The 16,892-nt window shown below is 43.1% G+C and overlaps 1 protein-coding gene across 1 annotated transcript in view; it reads right to left on the bottom strand.

Annotated features, from left to right (window-relative positions):
* Positions 1-16,892, bottom strand: part of GALNTL6 (polypeptide N-acetylgalactosaminyltransferase like 6) — a gene marked incomplete at its 3' end in the record, with an annotated part of 1,147,279 nt that overhangs the window by 748,977 nt on the left and 381,410 nt on the right. The window contains exon 2 of the mRNA XM_079925494.1: positions 7,375-7,483. Within this exon, the coding sequence (XP_079781620.1) occupies positions 7,375-7,483 (109 nt within the window). The remainder of the gene's footprint in view (positions 1-7,374; positions 7,484-16,892) is intronic.

Genomic DNA, 16,892 nt, shown 5'->3' with positions numbered 1-16,892 from the left:
AACAAAAATAAACAAATGCAACCTAATGAAACTTCAAAGCTTTTGTACAGCAAAGGAAACCATAAACAAAAGACAACCCTCAGAATGGGAGGAAACATTTGCAGATGAAGCAAATGATAAGGGATTAATCTCCAAAATCTATAAACAGCTCATGCAGCTCAATATCAAAAAAACCAAACCACCCAATCAAAAACTGGGCAGAAGACCTAAATAGACATTTCTCCAAAAAGACATACAGGTGGCCAACAAATACATGAAAAGATGCTCAACATCACTAATTATTAGAGAAATGTAAATCAAAAAGTACAATGAGTTATCACCTCACACCTGTGAGAACAGTCATCATCAAAAAATTTTCAAACAATAAATGCTGAAGAGGGTGTGGAGAAAAGGAAACCCTCCTACAGTGTTGGTGGGAATGTAAATTGGTACAGCCACTATGGAGAAGAGTATGGAGGTTCCTTAAAAAACTAAAAACAGAACTACCAAAAGACCCAGCAATCCCACTCCTAGGCATATATCCAGAGAAAACCATAATTCAAAAGGATGCATGCATCCCAATGTTCACTGCAGCACTATTTACAAGAGCCAGGACATGGAAGCAACCTAAATGTCCATAAACAGAGGAATGGATAAAGAAGATGTGGTACATATATACAATGGAATATTACTCAGCCATAAAAAGGAACAAAGTAGTGCCATTTGCAGAGACGTGGATGAACCCAGAGATTGTCATACAGAGTGGAGTAAGTCAGAAAGAGAAAAACAAATATCGTACAATATCACTTATATGTGGAATCTAGAAAAATGGTACAGGTGAACTTATTTGCAAAGTTCAAATAAGATGAATTTATTTTCAAAGCAGAAATAAAGTCACAGATGCAGAGGACAAACTTATGGTTACCAAGGGGGAAGGGGAGTGGATGAATTGGGAGATTGGGACTGACATATATACACTACTATGTATAAAATAGATAACTAATGAGAACCTACTGTAGAGCACAGGGAACTCTACTCAATGCTCTGTGGTGACCTAAATGGGAAGGAAATCTAAAAAAGAGGGGATATATGTATATGTATGACAGATTCACTTTGCTGTAAAGCAAGAAAGTAACCCAACATTGTAAAGCAACTAAACTCCAATAAAAATTAATTAAAAAAAAAAAAAAAAACTCTCCATTTTTCTCAAAGGTGGAAGCATCTTCACCATTTCCTCATAACTCAACTACCTCCTTTCCCCCATATTCCACCTGCTTATATAAAAACGATTACTTAAAATACCTGATATTTCAAAAATTATCAAATATGCCACAAAGATGTAACTGTCAAAACAAAACATAAACTAACAACATCAATAAAAACAGTAACAAAGACATTTGATAAAATGCATCTGGTATAGTATGCTAATACACTTTTATAAAGATTATTGAGATCTCATCAGGAAGTAGTTTCTGGATTTTCATATTTTTAAGATATTTTCAGTGTTTATTTAGTAGGACAGACATTTGAAAACATAACCAAAACGATATAATTAAAACATAACAAACAAATATAAAACATCAAACCACAGACCAGTGTGACGTACTTAAAGCAGTGCTTGGAAAGAAATTTAGAGTCCTAGATGCTTATTCTACAACAGAAGAAGGCTGAAATTAAGGAAGTATGAATCTAATTTTCTAATTTAGAAAAATATAGTAAAAGTCAAAGAAAAGAAGTAATAAATATGAATGTAAATCAATGAGAAAAACACAATAGATAAGATGAACTATGTCAAAAATTGGTTTTTGACATAATTAATAAAATTGACAATTTCCTAGTGTAATAAGTTAAGGAAAAATGACAAATGATATTTGAAAGAAAAAGCAACATAAATTTAAGCATGACAGACATTATAACACTTTAATAAGAGGATGTTATGAATAAATGTGTTAATAAATAGGAACATTTTAACCCAGGAATGAAAAATCTTTGCTCCAAGAGAAGTCCAGTCCAGATAATCTTCACCCACAAGAGGATCATTAAGTCTTAGTAAATAAATAATTCTAATATACCACAAGCAATTACAAAGTGTAGAAAGATGAGAGGTATTAGTCGAGTCATTTTATGAAACCATCATTACATTGTTACCAAAACTTGACGAGGATTCTATGAGAAAGAAAAATTCATGGCCGATATTCACTCATGAGTAAAGATGTGAAATTGCTAAAATAGTAGCAAACTAAATCCAGTAATAAAAAGTCAGATTTAGCCCGTAATTTCAAAGTTTGATTTCTATTAGAAACCAATAGATACAACATACTCAAAAATATAAAGGAGAAAATATATCTTATTTCAATACATGCAAACAAAAAACATTTTGATTAAAATCAACATTCATTTAGGTGTAAAAAGAGTAAAACTCTCAGAAAGTCATATCCAGAAGGCCTAGTGAACAGTGTACAGTACATTTTCATTAAGTAGATTAAATGCTAACACAAATACCTAATTTGCTATTGTCAGAACCTTAACAAATCAAAAGCAGCCACCAATACCCACTGGACAACATGATACTCGAGTTCCTAGCCAGTGCAGAAACAGAGTAAAAATAACTAAAATTATAAGGTCTAGGATGGAAAAAATTTTGAACACTGTCACTACTTATAGATATTATGAGTATCTACACTAACAATCTAAAATAACTTAAGGGTAAATGATTATAATTCATAAAAGAGTTTAGAATGTTTTCTAAATTTGGGTTTATATTTAAAAATGATTAACCTTTCTCTATACCAGCTACAAATAGTTCAGAACTTCAATAAGATCAACAACATGCTCAATACCCATATAATGTTAGTATTCTAGGAATAACACTGAAAATGTCTGAGAATCAAATTACAAACACACCCCTAAAGACAACAAATAAGCACCAAGAAATATAATGATATACCATGGAATGAATAATTTAATATTGGAAAAAATGTAAATTATTCCCTGATTTATAAACAGACTTAATACAATTCTAAAATTCCAATATTCTGTGTGTATGTGCATATTGTGCATGAAGTCTGACAAGTTGAATCTAAAAGTTTAAAGAAAATCCTAATGTTAAGATTGGCAGGGTTTCCCTGGTGGCACAGTGATTGAGAGTCTGCCTGCCGATTCAGGGGACACGGGTTCGTGCCCCAGTCAGGGAAGATCCCACATGCGGCTGGGCCCGTGAGCCATGGCCGCTGAGCCTGAGCTCCGCAACAGGAGAGGCCACAACAGTGAAAGGCTCGCGTACCGCAAAAAAAAAAAAAAAAAAAAAAAAAAAAGATTGGCAAAACATTCCCAAGAAGAAAAGCAAAGAAAGCAGAATGAACTTTACCAGATATCCACAATTGTTATAAAGATATAATACATAAGATATTATTTCATTAGCTCAAAGTTTTTCACTCACGGAACAGAACTGAGAAACCAGAATGAGAACACACAAATATGGAAACTTTTTATAATAGAGTCAACACTGCTGATCGATGTGGGAAAAGATACATTTTCTAATAAATGGTGCTGTTGATTGGATATCTAACTAGGTAAAACCCAAAGAAATATTGGGCCCCTACCTCACATGATATAAAAATCAAGATGAGCTGCATTTAAGACCTAAATGTAAAAGGTAAAATTCTCAAGCTTAAAAAGACAATGTAGAACAGCAATTAAGCTTATCGTTTAAAAATTATTTGTAAATTTGACTAAAACAAAATTAAGAACTTCTACTCATTAGGCAATATATAGAGTTTTTTAAAAAAATATACAAAATGTGGGATAAGATATTTTCACCATGTACAACTGATGAAGGATATTATTCAAAAAAATTAAGAGCACTCTGTGGATCAGTAAGAACAAGAAATCAAAAAACTGGAAATAGAAATGAATAGGACTTTTACCTAAGAGAAGGCACAAATGGCCCACAAGCATAAATAAGAGATCAACTGCATTAAAATTAGTAATATGCAAATTTATGTGACAATGAGTGATTATTTCATACTACAAAATTGAGAAAAATGAAAAATCAGACAGTAATATTAAGTGTTGACAGGATGCAGAGCAATGGGAATTCCATCCATTACTGATTGGAGTGAAATCAGCATATCAACTTTGAAAAACGGTTTGTCACGTACCACATAATATAACTGAAACGTGCATTCCTCAGACGTGCAAATTCTACTATTAAATATGTACCCTAAGAAAATATTGTCTCTATCCCAGAACCATGCGCAAAAACACTTAGAGCAGCGTCATACATAACCCAAACCTGGGAACTCTCAGAATGTTTACAAAGTGGAAACCATTGTGGAAAATTAAACAACAGGACATACACCCAGAGAAAACCATAATTCAAAAAGACACATGCACCCCAATGTTCATTGCAGCACTATTTACAATAGCCAGGTCACGGAAGCAACCTAAATGCCCATCGACAGACGAATGGATAAAGAAGATGTGGTACATATATACAATGGAATATTACTCAGCCATAAAAAGCAACGAAATTGGGTTATTTGTAGAGACGTTCATGGACCTAGTGACTGTCATACAGAGGGAAGTAAGTCAGAAAAAGAAAAACAAATATTGTATGTTAATGCATATTATGTGGAACCTAGAAAAATGGTACAGATGAACTGGTTTGCAACGCAGAAATAGAGACACAGATGTAGAGAACAAATGTATGGACACCACGGGGGGAAAGCGGGGGGGTGGGGGGAGGATGGTGGTGGGGAAAAAAATAATCTTTTGAAGTCTTATAATTTCCATTTTGGAGTTCACCCATTTCATTAAAAGTTATCTGCTTTACTGGTAAAAATGATTTTATATTTAGTTCGGGTGAAGGGAGGGGATAGAATGGTACAATGAGACCACTGTCATAATACATGTTTTAAAAAACCTAGGAGTTTAAAGATTTGAAAAGTTTATATAAAAAATAAAGAAAATTAAACAACAGTTACAACAAATCAACTAGAAGTGCACACACAAGAATGGATCTCAAAAATAATTTTGAATGAAAGAAGCCATACTATATGACTCAATGTTTAGATAAAGTCCAAACATAGGCAAAATGCAACAATATTTGTTTAGACGTAAGAAATTACAGAGAAAAGTAAGAGTGAACACAAATTTCAAGACTTGGAGGAGACAGAATAGTACCAAGGACCCTTTTTCTTGGCCTGCTTATTGGGAACAGAGACGTTTATCTTATTTTGACTTTATAACTGCAAGTGCGTTTGTGTGTGCATATTTTGTTTAGGTTATATTCTACGGTATTTTTTAAAAATGATAAAGTATAGTCTATTGCACTTTTCATCTATCTTCCAGTGAATCATACATACTAGCATTTAAAAGTATTTTAATTGCACACAAAATTTGTTCTTTAGGAAACTTGTTTTATCACCAATTTTCTTTGTAGGTCAATTTCCCTTGCCCTGAGCTCTGATGAGAAAATTAAAGGTACATTTTTCCAGGAGGCAGAAAGGGTAGTACGTAGCAGAAGTAAATGTGAAGTGTTGGATTTTGTGTCCAAAACTCACTGGCACAAGCAAAGGATAGGCACATCAAATCAAGTGAAAGTAACTTAGATGGAAAAATAATTACAGTTATCATTGGTGGAGTTTATAATATGTGCAAATAATTGGCCAATTACTTTATAGTATCTTTGATTCTTATAGCAATTCTGCAAAGTAGAACATCAGACAGACAAACTGACTTGCCACTTACACAGAAAAGCTAGGATATGAACCCAGGTGTGTCTCTCTCCCGTATGTTCTCTTGCCATTACTTCATTTTGCCCAAATATTATCATTCGATGTCTGATAGTGGGGTGTAATGGAGCATAAGACGACCTTTCAATCTCTCTCTACAAATTATTGGCTGTTTGACCTTGGATAATATTTCATGAATTCTTAAGAACTCATTTCTTTTTCTTTCCTTTTTTCTTTCTACAAATTGGGGATTATAATACCTATCTATCAAAGTTATTGTGAAATTTAAATAAAATACATATACAAAGCTCCTAGTACAAAACATCTATTCAATTATTACTATTTGTATTATTATTACTAACTTGTGGTTAGATTATGAGAACATCTCCCCAAACTTTCAGCATCTTGTGGTTAAAAAAAGAAACAGATGGTTGGATGAGTACAGGGCTGATCAAGCAAATAGAGAAAAAAGATCAGAGGACTGGAAACGTAAGGATTCTGGTAAGGAGCTTGCCTTTGTCACTGTTCACGGAGTCATGCCAAGGTTGGAGGGATGATGTCATATGGAAGAGGCTGATGCTCTGAGGGACACGGAACATTCTTATGACAAGCAGGGGGGTAGGGGACAGTCTTATTTGGAGGAAAGGAATGAAAGAAGAAAATGGAAGACTCTAATTAAGTCAAGCACACCTGATCCAGAGCTGAGAACAACCAAAGCCCTGAACACTGTCATAACTATCTGAATATCTCACTCCTGTCTTCCTGGGGAGAGAAGTCAGGAGGAAGGCTGGCCAGGAGAACCTCAGCCTGGGGCTACTCGTGATTCTGCTGCTGATTTGACCTGGGATGCACCATTTCCGTGTTGCTAAGATGTCTTTACCAAACCATAGCTTCTCAATTTCTGTGATATCCTCACCATGACAAAAAAAACCAAAAACCAAAACAAAACAAAAAAACAAACAAAAAACCCAACAGAGCTCCTTTGGTTGAATAATAGAATATGGACTTCCTATCATCAGTGAAGGTTATTACCTTCACTCGGTTATTATATCTATACCCTTCTGAATCCCGGTTTCCAACAACCTAAGTCCTCCTAGAAGGACATAATTTTTCCTGTTACTTTTCCAAGAAGTAAAATGTTTCCTCTATCCCTAGCCTAAGACTAGAATCTGCTATGCATAGCAGACCTACTGGATCCCACTGAACTGCCTGTTCGTTTGCCCAGGTATGGCCAACTTCAGGTCCCTGGCTCTCCTGATCCACCTGCCAAGTGTCTAGAACTGCGGTCCTCCTTCCATCCTTGGCCCAGCCAGTTAGATACACCACAGCCCTAAGGAGCGAATCTAGCTCAAGATAACATGTGTTCCAAGTCAAGTCTCATGAATAAATCCAAGATACCCACAGAAATGATTGAAAGACACTCTGGAAGTATAAAGCACGGCAGATTTCTAAAACTCAAATGACCTCTGTTCAGCTCATATTATAAACGGTATTCACTATTTTTTTCTCTCTCTGAAATTTGAAATTGTTTTGGTTCTGCCCAGAGTTGACCTCCAATGTCCCCATGAAACCTACCTTACTGGGTGCAGAAGAAACACCAATGAGAGATCCTGTAAGTGACAAAGCAAAGTAGCACTTTGGGGTACACTGAACTCCATACCTGAGCGCATAGCCTCTTTCTGAATGCTCCCATAGTCATGCCAGTCCTTTCTTCTTAAACCATCTGTCCATGCATAGAATTGCCCATCTCCCAGGCCCAGTGGAAATGTCTGTGGAAAAGGAAAGTATTCAGAGCATAAAAAGGAGGTATTTCCTTTCGCATGGCAGGTAAACACAGCCACGCACATCACAGGCAATCAAAGAACACTCGAATAAGTGGTCTTCCTCAGTCTACTGAAAAGGAAGCTGCTGCTGGTGACCAGATGAACACACATTTTAAAACCTTTCTCCGTTTTAAAAATAAGAGCATGTGTCTCACACAGCACCTACCATTTCCAATTTGATTTCACCCAGAGACGTTAATAATTTAGTGTACCACCTCGTCCGAGCAGAAATGCCTGGCTGTTTTCACTTGCCCCACGTGTAAATAGTAGTAGTATTGATTTTGTATCATGGCAATACTTTTGTTTGTGATTTGTACAATTTTACTTGTTTTGATCAAGTATATTTGAATGGCCTGGTGACAACATTAGCAAGCATTTATTGAATGTTCACTGTGTCCCAGGTACTAAGTTGGATACTCTGTGTATAGAAGATCCTTCAGTCTTTATATAGTCTTCAGTTGTAAACCTTCATTTTTCTGCTAATTAATCGAAGGCCCAGAGAAGTAAAATAACTTGAATGAAACCACAGGGGCCAAGTCAGGACTTGGGCCAGTTCTATTAAGACCAACATTGTGGTCCTCACAAGTATTAAATACTGCCTACCACCTAGATTTCTGTCAAATTATGGTGTGTGGTTATGCTTATAGTTGAAATTATCACAAAGTCAACAACTGTAGTCACAATAGGTTTTATGCTTTAGTAAAATTCAATATATTCTAATGTCACCTTGAAAATGATTTCTGTGTGCAGGGCGGAAGCTACTTCTCTCTTTATGGTGTTTATTTTGGTCATAAACAAAAAATGTTTTGAATGAAATGTATTTTCACAATCTTAACAGTCAAAATAATGTAAAATAAATGTTTTCATATTCACATACCACACATCACATTTCCTTTTATTTGGTTCATCTTTGGAAATAAATAAAACATCAACAGAATAAAGAGAACACTTTTGAAAGTTTCAATTTAAAACAAAAGATGAATAATTTCAGTGAGGAAATTTTACCCTAAGAGCCTTTCCAAGGCAAATAAAAGGTCTTACTTCTTATTTTAAAACAGTACAACTACTGTGCTTATGAAAAAATTATCTACCTTTGATCCATCTTTATAGCTTATAAAGGATCCACTTGTTTTGAAAGAATAAAAATGGACTTAATATTAAAAAAGGTAGTTAAATCAGAAGAAAGATTTTCCAGATCAGGTGACTATTATCTGTATATTTTTTTAAAAAAATTGTTCATAATAGTGGTGAGTTCAGGAAAACGACAGAGGAATAAACAAAGGATGATGGTGAGTTTATATAAAATATTAAGAATAAAAAGGAAAAAATTTTAAAGGAGGATGACAAGAAAGAAAAGATGGAAAAGTTAACAGAAAATATAAAAATAGAAGAAAATGGAATAAAACAATTTGGGGGTTATAATAGCAATACTAAAAAACCTCATGCATTTTTTTCTGATCAATATTGCTTTTCTAATTAGAAATTTTCCCAAACTCAGCTGTGAATGGGAAGTTTTAAATAACCAAATAACTTTAAAATACAAAACCCATGTTTTGTCTCAGTCAGCATTTCCAATGGTCAGTGCTGAGCAATCATAGAAATCTTACAGATTTAGATAACACCAATTTATAATAAACATCACCTTCAGATCAAAATAGATCATTTCAAAATAAACTTTGCCATGAAACCTGGAGATGTTCTTGTGTAAACTCTGAATATGCAAAGCTCTCTCTGATTACCTGTTGGTTCACAAGCCAGCCCCTTACTCCACCCCGAAACACGGAGGGCAAGGAGAGAGGGAGAGAGGCAGACCCTCTGGATGGACAGGGGGTGGGTTTAATATGCAGGGAACTTACACATGAGGCTTGTCCAGCAAGACAACTTGATCTCTGCACCCATATGCCTGAATCTTAAAAGTTTATAAAGAGACCTTAACAGGGACCCTGTTAAGTCACTATTCAGCCCAGACAGTCTCAACATCACTTTACCCTCTCAAGTCTGCATCCTTGAAACTGGTTCCCACCTTGGGAATGGGTGGCAGATGTCCCTTCCAAGGACAGGGGAAGGGTGAGGCGCCTCCCATCACTCAGGTCCACCTGGCAGGTGGACCAGCTGCCATGACCTCCTGGTGACCTCCTCCAACACCCCACCCCTTGAGACAGGCTCTTACAATCTCACATGACCTCACTTTTGCAGTGTGCCCTGAGCGGGTCTGCAAGGGGTCTTTTGAGCCTGGAGGTGGCTCCAGGCGGCCATCTCACTGCGTTGCAGGCAGAGACCTCTGCAGCAATACAGGTACAGGCAAGAGAAGACACAGTTCAAGATGATTCTCAAAACCGTAACCATTTGTTTCCACCAAGAGCCCTGGGATTCGAACCACTGGTGTATGGAGTCCTCTAGGCTGGGGTCTGATCACGCAGGACTTTCATTCGTGTCCTCCTGTGATTGGTTAAAGATGACACATCAGCAGACTCATCGGGTGTGAACACACAGCACTGTCTGGACGATCCTTCCTTGTGAGGCAGGGACAATGTCCAAGGCCATCCTGTCTGGGAGGACAGCCCTCCTCATTAGAGGCACTTCAGTGTTCAGTAAAGACAGCCTTGTTGGCTTCGTTCAAGGCTTGCTAGGTGAATGCAGTCGGGGCTTCTGTGTGAGCTATGATGTACTGCAGCCGAAGGGCGGTTCCAGTGGGAAACAGAGCGTGCCCTCTGGCTCCTTAAGAACGTGACCTGGTTGTGCATACCACACACACTGGCCAGGGGACGGGCACTAGTAGCCGTGAGGAGATAGACTGGGGGCCAAAGATGCCAGACCAGGGCCCCAACTTCTCCCCTCACTCAAGGGTGCACCTTCCATCCCAGGTGTGGTGCGTTTCCACTGTCCCATCTGGCAGCAGGACAATGGGGTCCCAGCGGAGACTGAGTGGTTCCCCCTCACCCAGGGGTGTGAAGTAACCCACCCATCCCTGGGGGATATCCCATCGCAAATCCCAGGAGCTGCACCTGTCCCAGGTGTGATGGGGCTTGGTGTTCTCGGCCCACAGCATGCTGGTCCCCAGTGTTTCCACCATTTCTGTACCTTTACAGTACTGGGTGCTTTGGCAGGGGTCCCCAGTCTGGAATATGGGGCAACAGGCCCCTCTGATTGGTTGCTCAAATGTATCAAAGCCGAAGTGGTAACTTAGTCCCCCTGGCTACGCTGTTTTACTTGTTAGTAATTTAACCTGCTGCTTTAACGTTCCATTTTTCCCTTCTATCAATCCTGCTGCTCGTGAGTTACAGGAGAGAAGGAACCTCCATCCGATACCACGTTATTTTACCCAGTCTTGCACATCATGACCCTTGAACATGACCCCTGATCGCTATCCGACGATGGCGTCCATACAGGGCATTCAGTTTCTCTAATTGCCTAATGGGTGAAAAACAACTGCCTGGTTTGAGTGGAAAAAGGGCAAGTTCGGGTTAAGCCAGACACAGTGTCCTCACAAGCTGAGGCATATTTAAAATGCTCGCTTGGACGGAGGGGACCGATACGATCAACTTGCCAATCCCTCAACTGTCGGGAACTCCTCCGCTGGATGGCCCCAGACTCCTTTGGCAGCCGCCTTGGGGTTGTTTAGAACACACAGGACACGCTGCTACTGCGTGAACCAGTCACTGTATTTCAAGGGCAACTCGGCATCCTTGGGGACTGCCCAGGAAGGGGTGGATGGGGACACGTATAGGCACCGAGTGGCCCCTCTTTCTGTGCAGCCCATCTGGTGCATCTCCTGAAGGATCAGTTTTTAGGGCTCATACTGAGCTGGACCATCGCCTCCTGACAGCCTAGTGGGTCAGGCCCTCACAGACCAGGATGTGGAAGACAGTGCCGACGGCCTCAGGTTCTTGCTGGGGAACATAAAAGTCCCTCCGCACGTCCTGAGCCCCCAAGGGCTTATTCATGATCATCCACCCCTAGGCTTCCCCTTGTCCACACCATCAGGTCAAGCCCTAGAGAACAGCCCAGCTGTTGGGGCCAAGGGTTAATGGCCAGGGCTCAGGGGTGATGACCAGCTCAGCAGGTCTGAGTCTAGCCCACTGGCTGCTGCAGTCCCTGAAGAGCAACTGAAACCCCTGTGGTTGGGTTGCCCCGACTAGACCCATCTGTATGCCAGGCTTCAGCGGAAATTTCCCCACTTCCTCTCTACAGGCTGCAGGGACCGCCACAAAAATAGGGGATCTACAGGCTCTACGGGGCCTAAGAGCACCCGCATTTCTAGAGACAGTGGACAGGCAGACAGGCTGCCACTTCGTCACCCTGGGAGTTTGCGGGGATCCATGGAACGCCTTCTCAACGCACCCCTTGATGGGCAGGGAAGCTACCACAACATGCTGTTTCCTCCTGGGATGCTCCACCTGGAGAAGCGTGAGGTAGACTGCCAGGGTCTTTTGCTCTCTGGAGGGCTACTTGGCTTCTGCCCCCTTCCAGAACTGGGACCAAAATCCTAGGGGAACTCTCTTCTCCTGTTGTTCCTGCCACAGGGTCCTACCCATACTTCCGGGAGTCACAGATTCATCAAACTCAAATGGCAGCTCCGCTCGGGAGATGCGCGGAGCTTTAATCTGCTTCCCTGGTATTTTGGCTTCTCAACGGCCGCTTGCTGCCCTGATCCACAGTCCCACACAGGTCTTTTCTTTACCAGGTAGTAAAACGGATGCATACACTATGCCAGGTGGGGAATAAAAGCCCTCCCCAAGCCCCTACAAAGGCTGGCATCTCTTCCAGGGGTCAGATAGGTTGCACCTTCTCAAACACAGCTGCTGAGACAATGCATGTCTTACCCGAACAAGCAATTCCCAAACCGTCACCGCAGTGCCTTGAATTGTCTGCGGGTTCACTGCCCAGCCCCTCCCTCACAGGTGTTCTGGCAAAGTCTGCAGTGCGCTGAAGCAGAGGCTAGTCTTCACGTGTTAACACTGTATCATCAGTGTGTCGGGCCCATTTTACTGATGTGGGAAGGACACAGGGACAGGTCTCGGGCTACCGGCCCACTGTAAGCAGCTCTTTGTAGGAAACCGCCCTCAGCAGGAAGCCCCTTTTCTTGTCACTTCAGCAGAGCTGTATTGTGACACTTTTCACCAGGCACCCCATGCTCTACTCATCTCCAGCCCAGGCGCCCTTTTCAAGTCTTTTGATCACACGATACTCTGATCTACAGAAAGAACGTACAAGTGTAGGCAAAGACGTGGAAATGAAGAATCAGTAATTAACAGGTGACTAGATCTCTTCCCTAGCATCTCCTCCCATAATGTCGCGAACAAACCGTGGGCGCAAGAGAACATCTAGAGGAAGATGACGAGGATTCCACGAGCCCGCACACAGTGGGGGACGGCGATGACCCTGACCCCCCATCTCAGTGATTAACCGAGATTACTCCCCTCCAACCCTTTAAAACTTCCATGGCGAGCAGACTCTCAGAGGTGTTTTGGGGGGACACAGAGTTCACCACTTCCCCAGATTGTCGGCACTCTGATTAAAGACAACTTTCCCTTCTAGGAACATTTGTGAGTTTGATTTTGTAAGCGGGGAGCAGTGGGACCCTATTCAACAACACCATGACCTGCGTGGGCTGTGCAGCAGCTTCCGGGCGGCACTGGAAGGTTCCACTGCTGTCCCACCCACGTGAAGGTAAACTGATCGCTTGACTCTGGCCAGGGGTGGACTGAAGAAAGCATTTGTTAAGTCCAGCTCAGCATGGTGCACTCCTAGGGCCATGGCCAAGGCATCTTAGAGGGGGGCAGTGATGCGGCCCACCTTGCTCATTTCTCCTAGTGCGGCGTCATCTGCCAGGGGCCATCTGGCTTTTTTTTTTACTGGCCTTACGGGGCTGTGGAAAGCACTGCGGGCAGGGAGTATGATACCCACTCTGTGCAGTTCTTAGTTTCTCCTATTTCCTTAGGCTCCCAGGCAGTTAATGTGGTTCGACAGTTACCGCGCTTCAAGGAGTGGTAGACTTACTGGTTCCCAGCTGTTTCCCCTCAGCACTGATGTGATTACCCTAACCTGAGGCCAATTTCACCATTAAGGGTTTGCAGAGTTTGACCTCCTAGGAGATCAACACCCAATTTGCTCTTTGGTATCGGAGAGATTAAAACTTGGTAATCTCGTGGTGGAGAACGCCCAATTTGCACTGTCACAGGGACCTTCCTACCTTCCTGACACAACTGTCCTCTTTAACCATCAATTGTTCTGGAATAGAGCACATTCAGTTCCAGTAGCAACCAGAGCCGTCAGCTGTTGTTTATTTCTGGGGACCAATGACTAGTGAGCTCAACGTGAGGCCTCTGATCACCCCCCGATGGCCCTCAGCTGGAGGTGATGTTGGCCCCCGTCCTATACCGGGGGTGTGGCAGGCACGGACCCCGAATAGGGCTGTATCCCTGAGGCCTCTGCTGGAGCAGGTGGCCCGTCAGGGATAAGAGGGGCGGTGGGGCAAGTCTGAACTGCTGCTCAGGTTTTAAATGTTTCCACAGGCTGGTCTATCTTGTCAGGTGGGCCCCGGGCAGCACTGAGGTCAAACCACCTTTGCTTCTGGGTTATTTTCACTGCTGGAATAGCCTTGTGGATTTTCAAGCTCTCTGTCTCCCTCGGGTCTCTCCCACAGCCTGTACCCATTCGCAGGATTTGCCCGTTTCCCCCAGATTAGCAATGGGCGATGGACTACCCAGCATCATAAGTAACGTGTCTCACAGCTGAGCTCAGAGTGGACCTCTCGTCCCATAGCCGGCGCAGGGGCGGGCGGGAGTGTCTCGGCTTTCACTCCTGCAGTAAATGGGGCAGCCTTCCAAGACCGGGGGTAGTTGGCCTGTTTCATTTCCAACTACCTAAGAATCCGCTGCACCTCCTCTCTAGATTTCCAGGGTCCCAAGCCTCCCAACAGCTAGAATAAACCAACCTATAAGCACCTGGAACCCCCAGCGCCATGCCGGTGCTGCTGGAGGGCAAGGTGTGTGTGTGTGTGGGGGGGGATAATGCTCATTTCCTCTGCCCGCCCCATCCCGTAGCCGCACTAACCTCTCCCGGATGCTTTCTCTGGCCTTTTGCTGGAACTCAGAAGCTGCATCAATAATCTCGGCAGTGGTATATTCTCCCCTCAGGAACGTTTCCTGAGCTGGGGGCTGCCCGCTGGCTGGGGCTGCCCTTGAGGTGCTTTTGCTGTCCTTTGTATGAGGGGTGGATGGCAAGGTGCTTTCATCCGTTCTACCATCAATAACCACAATGTCCTCTTCATCCTCATCAACTTCCCGGGGTCCCACCTCTTGGCGTCCCAACCAGGATGTCACAAGCGCTGGATCTTCATCCGCCGGCCTGCAGCCTCGTTTTGCAAACAGCCGACTGCAGTCCCCAGCTCAGCATCGCTCCCCCTCGCCTGCCACCAGCAGAGCAGGGGACTCCGCGACTCCTCCCGGGGCTCGGCCCTCCTTTCAGCCTCTAGTCGGCATCTGTGGAGCAGAGGTCAGCCCCCTGAGGGGACCATTTCTCTCCCGTCTGGGAAGCTGGGCCCTACAGCAAGCAGTTCAGGTAGCCGCCTTGGACCAGGTGGCGTCTTCAGGGCGTCCACAGCATCCAACATTTAAGACACCCCTCCTCCCACAGAGGGCGACGGCCAACTCGGGGTCTCCCCTGTGGGCATCTCCTTCTCAAGGCCCGCTTCTTGGAGGGCTCCCCAATTGTTAGTGCACAAGCCAGCCCCCTACACGGACAGCAAGGAGAGACCCACCGAGAAAGACGCAGGCCCTCCAGATGGGCGGGGGCGCGTGTAACAAACAGAGAACTTACACAGCAGACTTATCCCCAGCGGCCCCAAAACAAGCCGCCCTCTGCACTCGCCCGGTGAGTCTCAGAAGTTTACCTAGAGGCCTTAAGGGGCTCGGTCACGATCCAGTCAGGTGGTCCCCACGCCGCTTTGCTCTCTGAAGGCAGCGTTCCTGAAAAAGCTCCCGACGGGGAGAGTAGGCAGGGCGCGCAGGGAGTGCATTCCCGGACACGGGAGGGGAGGAGCCTCTGGTTGCCTGGCCCAAGCTTGGGGTTAATCAGAGGTCATGACCTCTCCCCGCCCTCCTCCAACATGACCAGGCACCTTCTATTTCCCTTCTTTTGATCTATGTAATGCTGAGAATCCGTAGCAGCTGGTTAATACAAGAGCCGATTGACTGCAAGCGTTAATCTTTGCTTTCTCCAGAAACCCCATGAAAATGGCAGGGAAGCACCAGAGGCATCAAGAAAGCAGACAGTGGAACTGACATGATCTTTTTGTAAATGGCTGAGAGTTACTGGGAGGGAAGTGTATTTTGTTCTTTGTTTGTTTTTGTTTTGCCAGTGAACTTCTAAAATATGTGAAATTGGAGGCATCAAGTGTTTCTGAGGGTGAGGTTGCAGGTGAAAACAATAAGATTGACATTGTTGCATAGGGTTGTTAGGCAGTCCTGGGTTCCATCCCCCTTCCCAACAACGAGGTGATTTCTGAGGCCCACCCACCATGCTGCACCCCTGTAGAGGGTTGGAGTTTGAATGAGACAAGCATGTTTTCATGCTACTAAACACAGTTGAAAGGAGGATGCCACCGTGTAATGAAAACCAGTGTTCCACGTGAGTCTATACACTAAGTGTTGTTAACCACAGCTCACCAGCTCCCAGAAATCTGCCAGCCTGCCTCACGCCTGTTAGACAAGAGAAGATAAATCCCTACAGGGGCAGGACACGAGTAAAGACGCAGATGTAGAGAATGGACTTGAGGCCACGGGGACGGGGAAGGGTAAGCTGGGACGCAGTGAGAGAGTGGCATGGACATATATACACTACCAAATGTAAAATGAATAGCTAGTGGGCAGCAGTTGCATAGCACAGGGAGATCAGCTTGGTGCTTTGTGACCACCTAGAGGGTTGGGATAGAGAGGGTGGGAGGGAGGGAGACGCAAGAGGGAGGGGATATGGGGATATATGTATATGTATAGCTGATTCACTTTGTTATAAAGCAGAAACTAACACACCATTGTAAAGCAATTATAGCCCAATAAAGATGTTTAAAAAAAAAATGCCTACAGGAGAATTGAGTCAAAAGCAAGGAACGGGTAGGGGCTCCTCAGTAACAACACTGGGATGTGTTTCCAACACACAGAGCATCGTAGTAGCATTTTCACCCCTCCACATACAACTAAGAACAGGCAGCCAAGGATCGCCAGGCATTTGAGAGAACTTTTAACATAAAATCGGCGGCCGACATAAACAAAAGCTGTAATAAACTTGAAGGAAACTGAGGCAATGTAAGGCTCAGAAGAAAACTTCCGCCCCAAAATCGAAATTTAATTTCCTC

This window comes from Stenella coeruleoalba (genome assembly GCF_951394435.1).
Source record: "Stenella coeruleoalba genome assembly, chromosome: 7".
Lineage (NCBI taxonomy): Eukaryota > Metazoa > Chordata > Mammalia > Artiodactyla > Delphinidae > Stenella > Stenella coeruleoalba.
Note: the sequence above shows the minus strand (reverse complement) of the source record. Positions and strands in the feature narration are given on the sequence as shown.